The sequence below is a fragment of the Clupea harengus genome, chromosome 4 (genome assembly GCF_900700415.2).
Source record: "Clupea harengus chromosome 4, Ch_v2.0.2, whole genome shotgun sequence".
NCBI lineage: Eukaryota > Metazoa > Chordata > Actinopteri > Clupeiformes > Clupeidae > Clupea > Clupea harengus.
The window spans coordinates 30,314,993-30,335,610 of record NC_045155.1 but is presented as its reverse complement, the minus strand read 5'-3'; the positions used below and the strand labels follow the sequence as shown (position 1 = coordinate 30,335,610).

General features: G+C 46.3%; 1 protein-coding gene across 1 annotated transcript; it reads right to left on the bottom strand.

The window, feature by feature from the left end:
• Positions 1 to 1,061: 1,061 nt before the first annotated feature.
• gpkow (G patch domain and KOW motifs) lies at positions 1,062 to 13,368 on the bottom strand. Its single transcript, XM_012820132.3, has 11 exons — positions 13,149 to 13,368; positions 12,539 to 12,705; positions 12,179 to 12,318; positions 9,710 to 9,816; positions 6,353 to 6,557; positions 5,490 to 5,622; positions 3,591 to 3,843; positions 3,167 to 3,290; positions 2,400 to 2,469; positions 1,895 to 1,980; positions 1,062 to 1,445 (listed from the first exon to the last, which is right to left on the bottom strand). Exons 1-11 carry the CDS (start codon positions 13,331 to 13,333, stop codon positions 1,317 to 1,319), a joined length of 1,599 nt encoding a protein of 532 aa, XP_012675586.2. The 5' UTR covers positions 13,334 to 13,368; the 3' UTR covers positions 1,062 to 1,316.
• Between the last annotated feature and the right edge of the window lie 7,250 nt (positions 13,369 to 20,618).

Genomic DNA, 20,618 nt, shown 5'->3' with positions numbered 1-20,618 from the left:
TATGATAGCCTGTGTAACCATTTTGACGTCAAACATCTGTTTATTTACAGTACAATTGTGATTTGGTTTGTAAGAGAAGACAACCCTCTCCAAAACAAACAAAATATAATTGTGAAATTCAAATGGTTCTAAAGCTTAAATATTGGCAGAAGTAATAGAAAATCATTTGTGTGTGTGTGGGGGTGTGGGGTTAAGCCTAGCACACAGTGAAGAAAAATTGATACAAAAAAATACCACTCTAATGGAAAGGGTGAGGTGGTTGATGTGACTATGACCACTATGTAGTCAGTGTTTACCCACTGTGGTGAACAATATGCCACAGTGCCTCACGTCCCATTCACAGATCTATCACTGATTATCACAGGAGGCACACATCAAGAGTGTTCTGAGATAAACTTCTCTGAAAGATACATAAACACTACGATTGGTAGATTCAAATTATGTTGGTAGTAGCTTTGAAAAAAACAAAAACAAAAAAAAACTTTAAATATGTTTTAACTTTTTGTTCCTGGAGAGCACAAATTCCACTAAAATACAGGTAACACTCAGATGTGTTAATCTAGGTGACTAAAGGTGGGGTGGGATGATCAGAATGAGCCTGCTCACTGACACCTCACTGCTCACTGACGCCTCACTGCTCACTGACGCCACACTGCCCACTGACACTTCACTGCTCACTGCCGCCACACTGCTCACTGCCGCCACACTGCTCACTGACACTCCACTGACGCCCCACTGACGCTACCCTGCTCCCTGCATGGATTCCTCTAGTAGAAATGTAAATCACATATTGGAGTGAATATGGGCTTTGACTTCCTGCTGGCATCTGGCTCTCACACACGGCTGTGCCGCGAATCTTCCCCCAGCCGAGCGCAGATAAATTACGCTGCTTTTGCAAATGAGAGTCATATTTCCACGGCTCTCGCCATTACTGTCACTTCACCGTGGAGGGGGGCCTCCATCTTCGTCAGGCTGAAGTTCAGATGAACAAGCAGCAGCCATTTTTTAAACAACCTGCCTCGGCGCTCGTGACAGTACTGACAGACGGATGGGCACTGCTCTTGACATGATATTTTTTTATTGCAAAAAAATCTTGATAACATCAATATAGCATCATCTTACAGACCATATAAAAACAAGGAAAGAGGCTGGGGGAATCTGAAAGGGCGTGCTGTGCTGTGGTGTGGTGACAGGTGGTGCAGCTGGTGTGGATGGTGATGGAGTTCCTGTGGTGGTCTGGGCACACACTCCGGGCTGGCAGGCAGTGGGAATGAGGAGGGATGGGTCCGCAGTGAGAGAGTGGGGGTGGGGACGCGTCAGTGGTCCACTCCGCCCACGTAATGGCAGATGGAGTCGTAGTCCATCGTGAACACCTGTTCCTCGTAGCGGTCCAGCTGCACCATGACCCGACACTTCTCCTTATCCCGCCTCAGAATCCGGCCCACCTGGATGACACACACACACACACACGCACACACACACACACGAGCCTGTTACTGCTGAGGTAAGCTTCATTCACTAGCTTCCCATTACCATATGAATCATTGCTGATCACACCAGGTCTTAATTCAGATGATGACAACCAACCTTTCCATATTTATTCGGAGCAGTCTCGGGTTCTTATTTACGTACGAGATCTGCCTTTTTGATTTAGCACCCTTCTTGTAATACTGTGCATCATTTTTCACTTTCCTGCAGCTACTAATCGAACGTGAACCCTGAGGGAAAACTCTCAGGCACCACAAAACACCAAAACACCAAAACAGTTCACATGATTAGCTCCAGCTATTCGGGCATGAAATATATATTTACGGAAAACACTGGGCCTCTGGAGAGATCTTTGGGCAAGCCTGTTGCAGTGGACATGAGTGACGGAGGGAGGGGTCACACGTACCTGCCCCCTGTGTTGTCCCAGCACCACCATGATGTAGTCGGTGTCCTTCTTCGGAACTATGGTTTCCAGCATTGCCTGCTTCACATCTGTAGTAGGTAGAGAGAGGAGGGACGGAGTGAGAGGGAGGGAGGGAGAGAGGGAGAGGTAGAGAGAGGGGAGGGAGAGGGGGAGAGAGAGAGAAAGTCAGAGAGAGGGAGAGAGAAAGGGAGGGAAAGAGTGAGAGAGAGAGGGAGCGAGAGAGAGAGAGAATGTGAGGAAAGGCCCAGCACCAACCAACAGACAGCAGGGATCTGATCAAAGGCTTTAAGCCTATCAAACAGTAACGTTATTACTTTTAAAACGTTACCGCAACACCAAATGGCTCATTCCTCAAGTGGAATCTTTGAGGTATTTCAGGCTAAGTTTTGATAAACACCCTAAGCACTTAGATACCGAATGTCTACTGTGATTGCAGGTCTTTGACCGTGTTCCTTCTCGTTTGGCGTCACCGGCGTCTCGTGCTTACCGTCGAGCAGGCGCCCCTCCTCTGTGCGACACACACAGGTGTACGGGGTCGACACGTCTTCCACTCTCATCTGAAATCAAACAGGGACACACACCTCAACACCTGGCATGGACAATAAATACAACATGCGATGCACACAGGTGTAAGGAGTCAGCACGTCCTACACGACACATAAACACCTGGCATGGACAATAAACACAACACACAATTCAAATGACACCAGGAACATTTCATTTTCGTTTAATATTTTTTTATAATTGAATTGAAAAGAATAATCAAATAATTATTTATTTTTTTCCTGCTAATTTGTTGGTCAGTTGGAATGTTACTGGTCACATATAAGACAGATATAGATTGATAAATATTATAAATATTTGTGATTTGGCTATGGCAATGATAGGACAACAAGCCCATCATCAGTCAACACAAGAACATAACATTCTGAGCAAATGAGCAAAACCCTACATTCTATGTGAAAGCAGAAGCCATGAATACACGTTCACCACAAAGAGCCTTCACCGGATAATAACCGTTTGTTGTGATTTGTTTAGATTATGAGTGACCGGATAATAACCGTTTGTGGTGATTGGTTTAGGTAATTAGTGATCGGATAATAACTGTTTGTGGTGATTTGATAGATAGATAGATAGATAGATACTTTATTAATCCCGAGGGAAATTTAGGTAAAGAGTGATCAGATTAGGAAATTTGTTTAGGTAAAGAGTGATCAGATAATATCTGTTTGTGGTGATTTGTAGTCTCTGTACCTTGGAGTTGTAGTAGCGCCCCCCTTTAAAGGCCTTGTCGATGAATCGCACCGTCAGGTCTCTCTGTAGCCAGGTGATGGTGGGCGGGGCTATCCGTGACTCCTTCGGGGGCTGGGGCTTGTCCCTGGGGTGGGGGTGGGGGTGGGGGGGGAGAAGAAGGGGGGTATGTTGTCAGTGATGGATGAGTGTGGGGATCACCTCTGGAGATGCCACTTGGCCTCTGCGGCCGCAACATCGATATGAGCACGTGAGCTTGTAGTGGATACCTGATTAAAATCTTCCCTCAAAGCACAAGCACTGTCAATAGCACAACCGCAACGCCATCCAAAGCGCCCGATACTCAGGATAAGTGTCAGCTTCACAAGGGTCTCAAACAGATTACGTGCCATAGGCTCTACAGCATCAGTAATATGTGCAGGCTTACCGATCGGAGCTCGACTCCTGATGCTTCCTCTTGCGGTCGTCTCTGTCTCTGTCCTTTCTTCTGTCTTTGTCTTTGTCTCTCTCTCTGTCTCGTTCACGATCTCTCTCTGACAGTCTGTCCTTCGCCCGGTCGTCTTTCCCATTTCCCAGTTCGTGTGCGCTCTCCCTCTCCCTCTCCTTCTCCTTCTCCTTTTCTTTCTCCCTCTCCTTCTCTTTCTCCTTCTCTTTTTCCTTGTGGGCTTTGCCGAGGCGGCCTGGTGGTCAAAACAGAGAGGCAAATATCAGGTGTTATTTTCAGTGAGGTATTGGAGGCATGACTGCATCACTGCGTGGATGTGTACAACTAATGCATCACTGCATGGATGTGTACAACTAATGCATCACTGCGTGGATGTGTACAACTAATGCATCACTGCGTGGATGTGTACAACTAATGCATCACTGCATGACTCCATCACTGCGTGGATGTGTACAACTAATGCATCACTGCCTGGATGTGTACAACTAATGGATCACTGCCTGGATGTGTACAACTAATGCATCACTGCCTGGATGTGTACAACTAATGGATCACTGCGTGGATGTGTACAACTAATGCATCACTGCGTGGATGTGTACAACTAATGGACTCGGATGTGAAACGGAAGTCTAATATGGCATCAGTGAATTAGAAGATCTGGATTCAGATGTGTGTGTGTGTGTGTGTCTAATATGGCATCAGTGAATTCGAATAACTGGATTCAGAGTAGTTCGGCTTACTGACTGTGTACTTGTGAATGTGTGTGTGTGTGTGTGTGTGTGTGTGTGTGTGTGTGTGTGTGTGTGTGTGTGTGTGTGTGTGTGTGCCAACCCTCAAAACTGCTTCTTGTGTGATTACAGAACATAAACCTAGGGGAGCCTGCAGGGGTTGTTTGGGGTTGAAACCGCTCACTCAAGACAGATCGGCTTCTGCTATCGGCTCAAATGTCAGCTGTCAAAGTGAAACCAGTTCTTAAAAATCAGCACGACCCCCTCCCGCCCGCCCAACCCCCACCCTCTCTGTCCTTCAGCGACTCTGTCACTCAGCGAGTTTTTCTGGAACCTTCCAGACGTTTTTTACAGTGGGGAGGTGAAAAGGGTGCCGGCCAGAGCCAATTTTACCGATAAACACAACGATGACATGGCTGCACCATACCAGCATGAGACAGGAGTTTCCATGGCAATCCTCCTCCGTCACCCTAGGGTTTGGTTTCCACCGTTTTTCCAGTATTTACCGGTCAACACTGCGAGTGTGTATTAGGGCGATGAGTGCTGGCGTGAGTAATTAGGTGAACTGTGACTCCCAACTGGGACAGACATTCCGTTGAATCTGCCCCGTGTCTCGTGTTTTGTCCTTGATTAAACTTTTAGTGGTTAAAACTGAGCCTGAGGACGCTGCTGTATTTGAGGTACCTCCTGAGGGCCCCGTGTTTTGGTTGTGGTTAAACTGACCGATGCTCACTAACTGAGGACTTTTGCGGTAATACTTCTGCTTTTGGCATCTTTGCGCCTTGCTAGGGATTGAGCCTTGGTTGTAGTTAAAGATATTCAGACACGCTGTGAGGTATGTGTGGTAATATTGGTACTTTTAGCCTCTCTGTAACTGGCAAAGGGTGACATGGACATACTGCCTGGTGGTAGATGTAGTACTGCTTGTGTTTTTGGTGAGTTTGTAACTGACGGAGGTGCCTGATTTGGGGGTGCTGTTTGTAACTGACGGAGGTGCCTGATTTGGGGGTGCTGTTTGTAACTGACGGAGGTGCCTGCTTTGGGGGTGCTGTTTGTAACTGACGGAGGTGCCTGCTTTGGGGGTGCTGTTTGTAACTGACGGAGGTGCCTGCTTTGGGGATGCTTGAAGTGACTTAGAGAGGGTCTGACTTACTGAGGTCTTTGCTGTTTTTGTCGTACTCCTTGCGGGTGACGAGGCGCAGAGAGTGCTGGCTGATGGTCGCCGCCCTGCCGCCGATGGCCAGCTTCACCACCACACGCGCGTTGTCTGGATCAACCCCCTCGATCTGTGTTTGGAGACGTTACAGCTGTCTGATCAGCTCCATCACTCACACACCCAACACACCTCAGGCCAGTTCCAAAAACTCTGAAACGCAAAGCTTTTTCATCTCTCTTCCAGACACTTCACATTCAACTCCCAAACATGATCGACTTTGCTCAGATAATAGGTTTAAAAAATAAAATAAAAAGATAAGGAGAAGGGTACTGGGAGGCTTCAAACAAGCAATGATAAACACATAGCATCAGTAGCACTTTAGGGAAGCTCCACAAGCCAGTGTTAATGAGATCACAATCAACCGCAGTTCTGTGAGATTTAGGGGGACGATGAGTATCTTTGAATCATGTCACAATTAAGCCACTGAACTTTAGAGGAAGACTGTGCTGCACTACCAGTGAACTTTACTAGATATTAATGTATACTGCACCACTATCAGAAAATGTCACAACGTTACAAACAGCCAATGAGTACATCTTATCCATGACTAGTCAATGGGTATATCCTAACCATGACTAGCCAATGGGTATATCTTAACCATGACTAGCCAATGGGTATATCAGCCACAATCAGTGAGCAGCCATATCCTGTCTTGACAGCACTCATATCAGCCAGGGGGACTGTGCCAACAGCATCACCATCTTCAAGCAGCATCCCTATTTGTCTGCTGGGGACGGCCCTGATGCCCTGCTCCCCAGAGAGGGTGTGTGTGTGTGTGTGTGTGTGTTGGTGGTGGTCACCTTGCCGTAGAGTTCCTTGTGAGCGCCGCTCTGCACCAGCACGAAGCCGCCCGGCCCCAGCACCAACTGCTCCTCCTCCTTGCGCTCGTCGCCGGGCTTGGGCGGGCGCTTGGGCTTGCCGGGCTCCAGGTCCTGGATGGAAGAGCGGTCGGCCCCCAGACCCAGACCCCTGGGCCGCAGCTGGTGCTCAATGGGCTTTATGTCTCTGAGAGGGAGGGGGAGAGAGAGAGAGAGAGAGAGAGAGAGAGAGAGAGAGAGAGAGAGAAAAGCAGGGGGAGGCAGACAGACAGACAGAAAAGTGTTGTGAATGTGTATTAGACTACATGTCAGACCAGTTGAGTAATGAGAAAAAAAAGTGACAATAATGAAAGTTACACCCACATCTCCACCAGAAATTGTTTATTTATGAGGCTATCCCACCTACATTCCTAAACTGAGTTTCATACTTGGATTGAAAAAACAACAACAACAACAACAACACTAATAAAAGTGTGATTCTGTGCGAGTATGACACTGATGCAGAGATACATCACCAAAGGCAGTCAGACACAGCCCATGTAAGCAAAGTCTTCAGGCAATTACACAGCCAGTGACAGGTGTCACCTTCGCAGCAAACAAATGCACTTCACACCTCATAAATACGGATGCCTTTGGTACCAGAGCCCCAGTGGCATGAATGAGAACAGAACCAAATTATACCAGGGACTTAAGCTTACGATATTCTGTTTCACTTGCTGCGGGGGAGCTGTCAACAGCAGAGGAAAGCATCAGCATCAGCAGCATCAGACTCCACCTCTAGACTCTCACCCTTCATGCAAAAAGCATCAGCAGCATCAGACTCCACCTCTAGACTCTCACCCCTTCATGCAATAAGCATCAGCAGCATTAGACTACCTCTAGACTCACCCCTTCATGCAATAAGCATCAGACTCCACCTCTAGACTCACCCCTTCATGCAATAAGCATCAGCAGCATCAGACTCCACCTCTAGACTCACCCCTTCATGCAATAAGCATCAGCAGCATCAGACTACCTCTAGACTCACCCCCTTCATGCAATAAGCATCAGACTCTACCTCTAGACTCTACCTCTAGACTCACCCCTTCATGCAATAAGCATCAGCAGCATCAGACTACCTCTAGACTCACCCCTTCATGCAATAAGCATCAGACTCCACCTCTAGACTCACCCCTTCATGCAATAAGCATCAGCAGCATCAGACTACCTCTAGACTCACCCCCTTCATGCAATAAGCATCAGACTACCTCTAGACTCTACCTCTAGACTCACCCCTTCATGCAATAAGCATCAGCAGCATCAGACTACCTCTAGACTCACCCCTTCATGCAATAAGCATCAGACTCCACCTCTAGACTCACCCCTTCATGCAATAAGCATCAGCAGCATCAGACTACCTCTAGACTCACCCCTTCATGCAATAAGCATCAGACTCCACCTCTAGACTCACCCCTTCATGCAATAAGCATCAGCAGCATCAGACTACCTCTAGACTCACCCCCTTCATGCAATAAGCATCAGACTACCTCTAGACTCTACCTCTAGACTCACCCCTTCATGCAATAAGCATCAGCAGCATCAGACTACCTCTAGACTCACCCCTTCATGCAATAAGCATCAGACTCCACCTCTAGACTCTCACCCTTCATGCAATAAGCATCAGCAGCATCAGACTCCACCTCTAGACTCACCCCTTCATGCAATAAGCATCAGACTACCTCTAGACTCACCCCTTCATGGAATGAATCTATTCCTTAATGCCATGTTTCACCCAACACACTCCAGTTTGAGCGAGTGGCTGGTGGAGGTGTTGTGCTGGGGCCCTTCTTACAGCTTTGACACTGTTGTTTCATAAGGTCATTGTTACGATGACAAAGCAAACTGTCTGACCGTGTGACACCTCAGGGTACAATATTTCAAAGCATCAGTCGGCATGAATAAGCATTATCATCCATTCACAGTAAGAACGTGCGGGTTTCACACAACACAAGCTACAAACAATGGTTAATTTTTTTTTAAATAAAACAAACAAACAAACAAACAAATAACTGACAGGGTTAGACCGCAGATGAAGGATATTATCCACACCCTAAAAAGATGGATAATCTTTCCACCAAGTCAGGAAGTCGTAAAAAAAGGCCCTTGGTTACTGAGAAAAAGTTAAGTCTAGCTGTTTACAGAGCGTCTTTTCAGGGAAAAATATATTTCACGATAAAAGCTTCTTTGAAAAGCATCCCAAATACGACACTACACAAGAATTAATGTCTGAGGCAGGACGACACTTCTTAATCCAAGAATAGTTCCTCTACAAAACCAAGGAAAAGAAAAGTAATCGATATTGGCACGAGGGCAAAGCTGGCCTGGGCAGAGGCCCATGATTGCTTCTTTTTCCCCCCTTCTTCTTCTTCTTCTTCTTCCTCTTCCCTCCATCTCATCCCATTTAGGATGGTCAGCCCACTTCCATGTATGACAGGAAAAAAAGCAGATGGGCTCTTAAGCACATGAGATTACGATTGCTATGATTTTGATTCTTCCCTGCTCTTGGGATATAAAAATATATAATCTCCTGTTGCCTCGTGGGGCTTTGAGTGGGTGAGATAATCCACCGGACGAATGGATGGGCACCGGAACCCGTAACAGCATATGCCACCACAGCGCCAGGGGGTAAAAAAAAAAAAAAAACGGCCCAGAGCTGAGCGTCACGTGTTCCCAGCTACACTGATCAAGGCCTCATACCAGCAGGCCGCTTCGGTGCTAGCCGGGGTGGCAGTGACCCAGGCGGCCAGACAGTCATCATTATCCTACCTCAACCAGGGTCATTAGACACTTTCAGCTGAAGGGGCCTGTCCCCCCCACCACCCCCCACAGAGCCATAACAAGCACAGCCAATCCCTCTGAGCAGATCTCTCACAATCTCTCTAACAATCATATTAAATGCACACAGATGTTCCAATTTGAGCTTTGGCAAAACAGAGAGCTGAAACAACAGACATTCCGAATGGGAAAACATCACAAGGGTTGCTATAACAACTAAAACGACTTGCAGGATGATAAGCACTTGACGGGATGAAACATTCGGGGCAGCCTCCGAACTGAGATTTGCCACACAGCAAGCTTTAAAAAAAAAAAAAAAAAACTTGCTTTGAATCTCACATCGTACAGCCACTGTAGGGCTTAACCACATAATGAAATAAGAAATAAGAGAGAGAGAGAGAGAGACACAGACAGAGACAGAGTGTGTGTGTATGCCTGCGCATGTGTGTGTGTGTGAATAGACTGTGAGATGAAGAGAAACAGGGAAAGGAAGAGAAAGATGAAGACGAAGATGAGGAGGCATACTGTTTGAAGGTGCGTCCGATGCCCTCTCCTGCCTTCCAGCCCATTCCTCGGATCATGGCCATCCCATAGGCCTCCACTGGCACCCGATCGTAGTCCGCATCTGTGGACTGACAAGGCAAATCACATTAAACAATCACACACGCGCACGCGCACGCGCACGCACACGCACACGCACACGCACACACCACACACACACACACACACACACACACTGTGGTACCCTTCTGTGGGCTAACAAGGGAAATCACATTAAGCACAGACAGACAGACAGGCCAGAAAGACAGAAAGGCACCATACATCTCCATTGTGGTGACTGACAGGGCAAAGCTCATTACAGCCTTTCACGCACGTCATAAAACGGAGCGCCAGTCTGTACACTAACAAGAGATCACATCAGGCGCAGTATCTCTGTCTCTCAGTCTCTCTCTCTCTCACACCATAAAGCAGTAAGACACCACGTGATGTTGACATGTTCACCCCTAATTGATATGTAAATGTCTCATTTGAATAATTACACTCATGTCACGGAAGTGCCACCGCACAAAATCAGCCCATGTTAAAAATGTCCTGCTCCAGAGGCATACAGACTGCATTTCAATTACAGCACATAGGAGCACATGATCATGTTTTTAACACGCCATTTACCAAAGGCAGTTCGAAAGCCGTTCTGCATGCCCTGATCTAAATCCATACAGGCTACACTACAGGCTAGGCTACATGCTAGCGGTAGCCTGCAGAACACTGGCACGCTGGCTGAAGCAGACACGCGAGAGCATCATTACACATGGCACAGGACGTATAGGTCTTCATAATGGAGGATACGTTTGAAATCTAATGCCCCAAATACCCCCCCTGATAGAGGGCATTAAGTGCTGAACGGCGGCGAGGATATTTATTTTGACCTGCTGCAGAACACACGGGGTGGCAGCACTGCCAAAAGGCGGAGAGGCAACTGCTTAACCGCAGTCCCTAGGTAACGAGGGAGACGGAGTGGAAGAAGAGAGCTTTGGAGAGAGAGAGAGAGAGAGAGAGAGAGAGAGAGAGAGAGAGAGAAAGAGCATAAGAATGAGTGAGAGAGAGAGAAAGAGGAATAAGGGAGAGAGGAGGGAGGGAGGAAACAAGCTTATTTTGCTGATAGTGCATTTTGGACATAGTGTGTGTGTGTGTGTGTGTGTGTGGGGGGGGGGGGTACTTCATCTTTGCAGTTCATTAGAAACATACATATATTCTCTGCAGGGAACTCTTACACAAGCACACACACAAATACACAATACAAACAAGAGAGAGCGCGCGCGCACACACACACACACACACACACCACACACACAATCTATTTTAAGCAAATTGGCGCTGTGTGGCGGTGTGTGGCACAATGATCTTGAGCTGTCCTGCTGACACCGAGCTATGCAGATCAGCAAGGCTGGATAGTCCCATCAGTTAACACATCCTAATAAGTCAACCTCCAGTATTAATGCACTCCAAAGCATCGCCAGGCCAACTGCAAACACCTTTCTCACGGTATCTGACTCTCGCTCAGACGCCAAACAAACAAAGAAAAAAACCTAACTCTGCAGAGTACATGTACACACACACACACACGCAGGCTAACAGTCATGTTGACACACACTGGCTTAGTTCTGGTTGGACTGTCATAAGATGCTGCAGTCAGCACACAGTCTCACCCCCCAGGTCTGCCACATGCGTGTGACCAGCCCACTGCAGACACGGATGATCTGAGCCAGGTCTGGGCCACGTCTGAAACGCATTCACCTGCTATAGGGGCACAACCTCTTTTTTTTCTCACGGTACTTTTCCGTTCCTCTCGAACTTCCTCCCTCTACACTTAGCCCATCCATCCATCCATCCATCACTACACTGCAATGTAAACCCTCACACCACTATCAAGCCTTCTGTTTTTGTGATTTGCATATTCCCACATCGCCTCCCCGTTACAATATCTACTGCCTCTTCTCTCCGTCTCTCTCCCTTTCTCTCGTCCTCGCCTTCATGCTCCTCGATCCATCCATCCTGCTGTTATCCTGTCACTACGATGGTCTGTTTCCCTCCTGTTCCTCCTCGAACAGCTTCGGTCACAGCTCCTCATCATACCGACTGAGCATTCAGCACTTCAGAACACACAAACACTTTCACACATCCTGTCACTTATGATTAGGCTTTATAAAACTACACTCATCACTGCACATGCAGGACGAATGCTGACCTTGGTTAAACAAAGACAAAAGGGAAAATAGGTAAGCAGCATCATCTCGTACACCACCCCTTTATCAACAACTGTTTAGATCTTTAGGTCAAGCCTGCTCACACCGCCACCTTAAAATCAGTTTCCTGTTCCACCACTGTTCTTATACTCTTCCTATTTCCACTTCCTATTCTCTGTTCCTTCAAGTCCGTCTTGACACATTCTGCGTCCCTAAAGCCTTCTGCCCCACCACGGTCTTTGAGCCTTACCGACTCGGGCCGCAGGTCCACTTTGACAAGGTCTCCATCTTCAAAACCCTCTGGAGCCTGGTTCTGCATAAGCAGAGGAATGGCCATATTGGGGTCTGCTTGAGAATCATTTTTCCACTGCTCCTGCAGCTTCCTGGATTCTGTCACACAGATTGGAAAGTGATATTGTGTTACACAGCTGTCACAGTAAGGGCTGAGAACACTGCTAGACTATAAGTTTAAGGGAAACAAAACAAAAATAAAATGAAATGTTCTTGCTGACTTCATGGAGGGACTCATTACTACAAAAAATAGTATTTAGAGACACGAGGTTTTGAATAAAGTGACCCCAAACCGGACTAAAAAAGTAAGGTAACTCACCTTCGATTAGCTCTTTGACAGCTTGAGATTCAACTGAGTCTTGCTCCTGAACTGCGGGATTCTCCTTTGAATCATTTTCGCTGGGTTTGGCATCGTCCTGTTTGTACCAGCGGTTTTTGCGTATCAAAGGGATGATCAGCTCTGTTGGTTTCTCCACCGGCTTAGTACTGTGGATGAAGGAAAGAGTGCCATAAGACAACCAAGCTGTTGAGACCAATGTTAAGTGGAGAAGAAACATGATTAGGTCTAACATACAACGAGCTAATCCAGATACCAATGACTGTGAAATTGTGTATATTTACATGACTAACACAACTAGCTAAACCTAACCTTAGTAAGGCCCGTATGACTACTGTCACTGTTAGCTAGCTGGCTAACGATACCCGGGCTGGTTGTTGTTACTAACCGGGTAATTACCGTTCACGTGTTAGACACCAAATTCTACTGAAATCGTAAATGGAAATTATTATCAATTTCCGCCAACGGAAAGGAGGGGACTGCTCATTTAAATGCGTTGCGATCTAGTTAGCTAGCTTGCATATTAACTTATTTGATCTCAACAAGGCATAATTAGCGATAACTGATGCTTGCTAGCAGCTAGGTAACATACCTTTTCAGTTCTTTCCCCTCTACTTCAATCAAAAAATCCCGCTCCTCTTCTTTGCTGGATTTTGCCTTATTTATAGTTTTGTTAAACCCAAAAGAGATAGGTCCGGCCTTCTTCCCCTCGTCATTTTGTCTGGCATCAATATCAATGTTGCTATCAGGTCCCTGCTCAGGACGCGGGGACGCCATAGTTGAGAGATGTTTTCCTCTGACAGGACAGATGAGTGGCTAGAATTCTGGGTAATGTAGTGTTGCTTTGGACACTTAATGGCTAGCGAGAGGAGAAATAATACAACTCCCACAAGGCAACGTTGTGAATGTTCTGCGACGTAATCTAATCACCTACATCGCTACAGTGTTTCTAAAATATTCTAAATTGTGTAGCATTGTTTCTCAGATGCGTCGTTTGACACGCAGATTGTCTTGGTAAAGCAATATGTTTCACTGCTGCCATACCCCAATATCATGCAACACAACCACACGCTCATTCACACAATAGCACAACATTAGATATTTTGTGTTGAGAAACATTTTAGTAATGGATCAGGTAACAGCACACACCCTTAATAAAGGCTTCTTTGAAATGCATATAATAACATAAGGCTTAAATAGCAGGAGAGTATTTAAAGTCCGAAAGGCACTAAGATAACTTCTATAAATCTTATGTTAATTCCATGTTATGGTCTCATTATGACAACTCCATAATAATAATAATTATTATTATCATTGGTGGTGGTGGTGGTAAAGTTTTAAATGTTAAGGGTTAACTCACACAACTCAAGGTGATTGTTAAGCGAGATGCATATTGGCATGCAATGTAAATGGCTTGAAAAGGGGATTATCAATGACAGACGCTAAAGTGACCTCCTGGACCCCACACTGACCTTGGGTGACCCACCAAAATGTATCATAATAAAAAGACTGCACACGCTCCAAGCGCAATCGATTCATCCCCTGGTCCCTTAGACAGAGAATCACCTCAGGTTACTTATCGAGGTGTTTCCCCCATGTTCAAGCCACTCGGCATATTTTTGCGCAGCGTTTTAACGAAATTGGCAAAGTTGCCTCAAGTGCGTTTACACCAGGGGCGGTTCTTTCCCCTTTATTAGATTCCCTCCCCTTCAAGCTCCCCTCCCCCTGTTGCTCATTGTCTTATCATCGTTTTGTTTCCTCGTTCCACTGCACCTGAGAATATCCTGTGCCGTAGTGAAATTTAATTTCGTCCCGGATACTTCAGACCCACCACGGGGGCATGGCTTGCCTTGCGGTCCGCCACTGCACATCCCTGCCACCTTTCTCCAGTTAAAAATCAATATCGGTGCCGTGCCTTGGTTATTGAACATTGCTAGAGGCGACCCTCAGTCTAGCGGCTAAAATCGGTCAATCGCCAATAGTCAAGTATATTGATATATCCTAAAGAGAAATTCCACAAGGAAACGTGAAGGAAGTGAAAAGGGAATTATGAAGGTAAGAGCTTGCGAATACTATGCAATGTCTTGCTTGTAAGTACAACTGTCATAATGTTAAAGTGGGCTGTTTCTTTGGATTTTTACCTAAAACGAGGTACAACCACGAGCTTATGTTAATGGTACGCCATGTCCCTGTACCGGAATGTACTTTGTTTCTGAAGGCATATCTCACCACATCTGTCCATGTGCGGCGCATTTTAGACGCGCTTATATGAAGTGCAAGCGCGCTGTCAGATTTGTCGTTTCTTTTTTTTTGCCCTGGCTTTTTTTTTCCCTTCAGACCATCACGCGTCCCGTGCTCAGCTGTGGAGCATCTCTCCGCTTGCAACACTGTCCAAATATACCGTCTGGTGTGCGCATCTCTTTCGCGCCCGGCTCGCTGGCGTGCGGAATTTAACATTGGTTATTAGTTTATACGTATCGTGTAGTGATCACTTCCACTACTTACATATATCTTGTATCTAGTTGTTGGAAGATATAAAAAATACAGCATTTTTGTCGTGTTTCTCTCGGTGACCGTCCGGGTCAAGTACAGTTTCAGTCGCGTCAATGTATATAGACGTGTTTAAACGACTTTTCTTTGAGCGCCTGAATTGCTTGAAAAGAATGTGTGTATGTCAGCGGCAATGCAGGTCAGTATTTTCCGAAAATATCGGGGGTGTGAGTGAGTGACAGTGTGTGTGACACAGGATGAGGGTATGAGATGGTAAAAGTTGATAGTAGCGACACTTGAGTAGAATGATTAAAGTCATGACTCTTTAAATTCACGTTTAAATCTTATCATTTGTTTTATATCTTGGGATAACTTTCAAAGCATTTTAATTATGAAATATATGTCTTTCAAATCCATATTTCTCTGAATTGGCATTTAGAAGCACTGGGTACTGGGTTGTACAGGATGTATGTCTTTGCATCTAGGAACTAAATGCAGTGTATGTCTTTGCATCTAGGAACTAAAAGCAGTGTGTAAAACTTTTTACCAGCAAAAACGTGTTTTAGCCAAAGTGATAGTGGAGTTAAAACACGAAAAGGCACTTCAACAGGACATTTGCTTACCGTATTTAGGATACTTTTCTGATGTTCTGTGCACAGCTGCTGATGCAAGGTTGTGTTTACAGCTATTTGACCAGTAATCTGCCGAATTGATAGCAGGCTTGTCTGTAAGAGGCTGCTAGTGGTTTATGCTTTGCAAACGTGTGTGGACGTGTATGTGACTATGGTATGGTCTGTATAATTATGAGTGTTTCATAAATATCCTATGGACCACACTGGAGAAGAAATGTTTTTCTGCATTTGTGAATGTTTGTTCATTTGTTTATTGTTATTGCAGCACAGATGTGTGTGTGCTTGTTTGTGTTGACCTATACACCTGGTGATGTGTGTGTGTGTGTGTCTTTCCAGGCTTGTGTGTGTGTGTGTGTGTGTGTGTGATTGGGTGTTTATAGGGTGTGTCCCTCCCTGTTTTGAAGGAATGAATGCTGTGACCCTGGCTTCACACTGTGCATTGCTGTAGGCCCTGGGAGTAGTCAAGGTTACAGTGATGTTATGAATCATTAATTAAGTCTGAGAAAGAGAGAAAGAGAGAGAGAGAGAGAGAGAGAGAGAGAGACAGAGAGAAGGACAGAGAGGGAGAGAAGATGGTGCAATTTGAGGCGCCTGTATGGCAGTGACTGTCCTTGCTTGCACACACTAAAGCCCCAGAGGATCCCTCCACACATCCCTCCTGCGTGCTTCTCTGCCATAGATCTCAGTCGTGCCCCTACTGACAGCCGCCGGAGCGACGACTCGTGGAGAACGTGGAGACCGGAGGAGCCACGTTGTTCTGCCTCTGGACGCACCCCCCCCAGACCTATTCCCCTACCCTAATCCACAGCACACTTATCAATGTGGGCAGTTAATGAGGGACTGATTGCCGGCGAAGTTTTGCTTTGTAGTTAATTACCTGATTGTATGCGTGCCGCCTACCTCACCTTCATCCATATTCAAGGAGACGTTGTGAGGTGTGGCGGGGTGTGGGAAGACACGCTGAGGCGAGGGGGATAGCACTTGGCTGTTTTACCCTTGACCAGGCACGGCTAAGCGGCCGTCCTTCCATCTGTGGACCAATTTACCTCTCATCCTGACATTAAGAGCTTTGGAATAGCAACTGCTGCAACTGACATGATCATACATCTTCTTAAGAACTACGTGTTTTTTTTTTCTTCGATTGAATGTTTACAGAGCACCAGCCTGCAAAAGCAATTTAAAGCGATGCAGATCATTCAGCATTACTGGATTTAAAATACAGATGATTTATCACTCAGCTAATGCAAGACTGAATCACTGGGAGTGGAACTATACTATTTTAAAACATGAACTGTCATGCATAACAACACAGTCTCATGTCTTATCTGTCTTCAGGAATTGGACATCTGCAGTAAAGAGCAGCTCTGTTTTTTTCTGTTCTGGTCACTTTAATATTTATTGCAAATGGACCTTGACATGTCAGCTGTTCGAAACAACAATAAATATAAATCAGTGATGAGATAAATCATTCTCACTGTACGGATTGTGATGGGCACAAGGGTGATGGCACAGTAAAGCTGGTTACGAGCAGACGTGGAGAGAAGGCTCAGCCTTGACCGTAGGGCTGTGCCTGAGAAAAAGGGAGAGGCAAAGGAGGAGGTAGGAAGAGCAGGATCAATATCAGGTGGTGAGGAGGATGAGAAAAGAGAGAGAGGATGAGAGGAGAGAGAGAGAAAGAGAGAGGGAGAGAGAGAGCTGTAGGGTCACCTTCAGCCGCCCCACTGAATCAGCACTCTCTCCCCACCTCTCTCCCACTCGGGTTACGGCTCTCAGACCAGCTTGACATGCCGAGATCCGCTGCCCAGTGCCCTGCAGGCCACACTCTCCCCCTGTTTGATCTCCACCCCCACAGCCCCACACCCCCGCTCAGCCATGGTTTGTTCGGACAGATCCACCACACCCCCACACCCCACACCCCCACACCCCCACTCCTCGCTCAGCCATGGATCCAGGCCAGAGATCCAGAACCAGAATCATTCCAGAGTCTGCAGCTACACTGATTATTATTTTATTTTTAGGTGACCGGTTGCACAAAGTTTATTTATTTGCATGCAGACATATACAGTACATTAAGCTTCATTTCCATATTATTCCCTAGCAATTGCAGCTAGATTGAATTGAATATATTTGACTTCCAGTTGGGTCATTCAAATCATGTCTACTTGTTCAATTCAAGCAAATGTACTACAGGCCAAACTCATTTATTTCAGTCGGCCGGGTATCTGCATCTTTTCGCTTCTTTTTCCTTCTCTCCTGTTTTGGTCCTCTATTCATATTCACACAAATCTGCTTTCCTTTGATGTGTGTGAGTTCATGTGTTCATGTGTGTGTATGTGTGTGTGTGTGTGTGTGTATGTGTGTGTGTGCATGTGTCTATGTATGCATAAGTTTTTTATACGTGACTATTCCATCTCTATGTCTCTTTCTGTCACTCATTAGGTGTCTCTGTCAGCCCCCCCCCCCCCCCACCCCCACCCCCCATATCTGTTTTTATGCCTTTGTTGTTCCTCTCCATCTCTCGCTCTGTCCAGTGTGTCTTTCCATCCCTCAATTCTTGACATCTCTTTGTCTCCCTCTTTGTCGTGTCTCGCCCCCCCCCTCCAGTACGATCCGTCTGCCTCTCTGTCGTTTCTGTCTGTTTTTCACACGGAGCGCTATCCATCATCTCCGCCAGCCTACAAGTTAGCACACCACTGGCCCTTTTAATTAAACTCCTATCTTGCCTTGACAAGAGCACACGGCATCGATTTCATATTTCACCGCCTGCACTGTCTTTGTCTTAAAGGACGCCGCTTCTCTCATCCGTTTCAAAACAGAACAAGCACAGTAATGACATAATGGGCTATCTCATAATGGGGCGCGCTCACTGATGATTGCTGCTTATTATTTCAGATTGAAGCTTCACTGCTCGTTGGCCATCCAGATGTGTTTTTGATTTGCATTTGTATCCCGACATTGTGGGATTTTGAAGGAAACGTCAAATGCATGCATGTGAACTCACAGATGGATAAGGCACAACCACTGCACTCGTGTGTGTGTGTGTGGAGTCATTTCAGAGGGTTTATGCAGAGGGATGTCTTTCAGTTGGTTTATCTGAAGTGCAGATTGTCTGAGTCTTCCCATGAGTCTAATAACCTGTGGCTATTTGTTTTAGTTTTAGTGTGACTGTGTGTGAGTGTGTGTGTGTGTGTGTTTTTGTGTGTGTGTGTGTGAGTGTGTGTGTGTGTTTTTGTGTGTGTGTGTGTTTTTGTGTGTGTGTGTGTGTGTGTGTGTGTGTGTGTGTGTGTGTGTGTGTGTGTGTGTGTGTTTGAGTGTGAGAGAGCGAGTGCGTGTGTGTTTGCGTGTGCAGAGGAGTGTGCTTGGCTGTATTTATGAGAGAGTCATTCTGTGTGCTGTTTTGATCCTGCGAGCATTTAATCTTTTATTTTTAAATCTGCCTCTGTTGTCCATCGTGTGTCCAGCACTCCAGTGCCCTAGATTTGGACAGAAATGAGCAACTGGGAATAACAGTCCACCCTCCTTGCTAAACACGAAATCGAGTTCATACCTCTACCCGGGCCAAGTCAGGTTTGAATGGAAACTGACCCGTTAAACAACCGGCATGTGCATGCTTTAACGTGACGGGTGAGTTGTGACACACTTGCGGCCCCTGTCTGCGTTAGAGGCTGAGCTTGGCTTTTGTGCAGTTCTGCGCGGCAGAGGAGGATGCCCGGTTAGGGACGGGACACTCAAATGCAGGCTGAGTGGGTGGAGCATGTTCAGGGGGGGGATGCTCATTATCCCCTTCACTTGAACACGAACAACCAGAGGGACCGGAGAGTGGGGAAAGCTTTGGCACGGTTGACCTGTGTGGGGGCTGGCAAGGAGATTATGTGCTCAACTCAAATATCACAACTTTCTGGAAGAGATCTGTAGATTTGGCATAGATATGGCATAGATATGGCATAGAAATGGCACTGATATGGCATTGGTGTGGACGCTCTGGAAAAGCTCAGAGGTCTAGTGTTGGTCTGGTGTTGGTCTGGTGTTGGTCTGGTGTTGGTCTGATGTTGAGCTGGTGTTGGTCTGGTGTTGGTCTGGTGTTGTTCTGGTGTTGTTCTGGTGTTGTTCTGGTGTTGGTCTGGTGTTGGTCTGGTGTTCAGCTGAAGCTCAGAGGTCTAGTGTTGGTCTGGTGTCGACCTGATACCCTGGAAAGCTCATAAAATGGCAGAGAGTAATGAAGCTGGGAGGTGAAAAAGGTGTAAAAAGTGACAAGATTGAAATCATGGTGGAAATTATGCAGTGGCATTTTCAGTGGTTGTTCTCAGGGAATGTTCCACAGTTAATTCCCTCACCTGCCGTGTTTCTGATTGTCTCCCCACCCCTTGTCCTCCCTCCCCTTCTGCCAACCCCTTCCTCTTCTTTTTTCTATTCCTACCTCTCTACCTCTATCTCTACCTTTCTACCCGACCGGCTCCGAGCAGATGGGCCCCCCCTTATGACCTAAGGTTCTGCTCAACGTTTCCTCCTGTTGACATTGGAGGATGCTTGCCTATGTTCACTGCGTAGCCTGCGTAGCCTGTGTAGCCCTGCGTAGCCTGTGTCTTTAACTTCACTGCGTTGCCTGTGTCTTTAACTTCACAGGGTTAGATCAGGTGTGAAACAAAAGGAGTTTGGAGTTGCACGTGGAACATTTGAAGTAAACCAACTAAAATCTTTACTGAGTTCAGTGTTGCGCAGTCTGGATGTGCTGTAGGGAGCTCAAGGCTTACTCCCCCTAAGAGAAAACAGTGACAGATAAACAGAGAAGCTGTAGCAAAAAACAGAAGAAGCCTAGACTGGAACCCAACAAGGAAGAGGGGGCATTCACATGATTAACATCCTGACCACCACAAGTCCTGGCGCTTTAAAAATGTTTAAATACATGCCGTATGTGAACAAACACATATCAGGATGTGCAC

What these genes read in the sequence shown, in the direction of transcription:
- gpkow (XM_012820132.3), bottom strand. Translation starts at nt 13,333, where the DNA reads ATGGCGTCCCCGCGTCCTGAGCAGGGACCTGATAGCAACATTGATATT. An exon ending in TGGACCTGCGGCCCGAGTCG is followed by an intron (nt 9,817 to 12,178) that starts GTAAGGCTCAAA and finishes TTGCCTTGTCAG; the next exon opens with TCCACAGATGCGGACTACGA. An exon ending in TGGGACAACACAGGGGGCAG is followed by an intron (nt 1,446 to 1,894) that starts GTACGTGTGACC and finishes TGTGTCATCCAG; the next exon opens with GTGGGCCGGATTCTGAGGCG.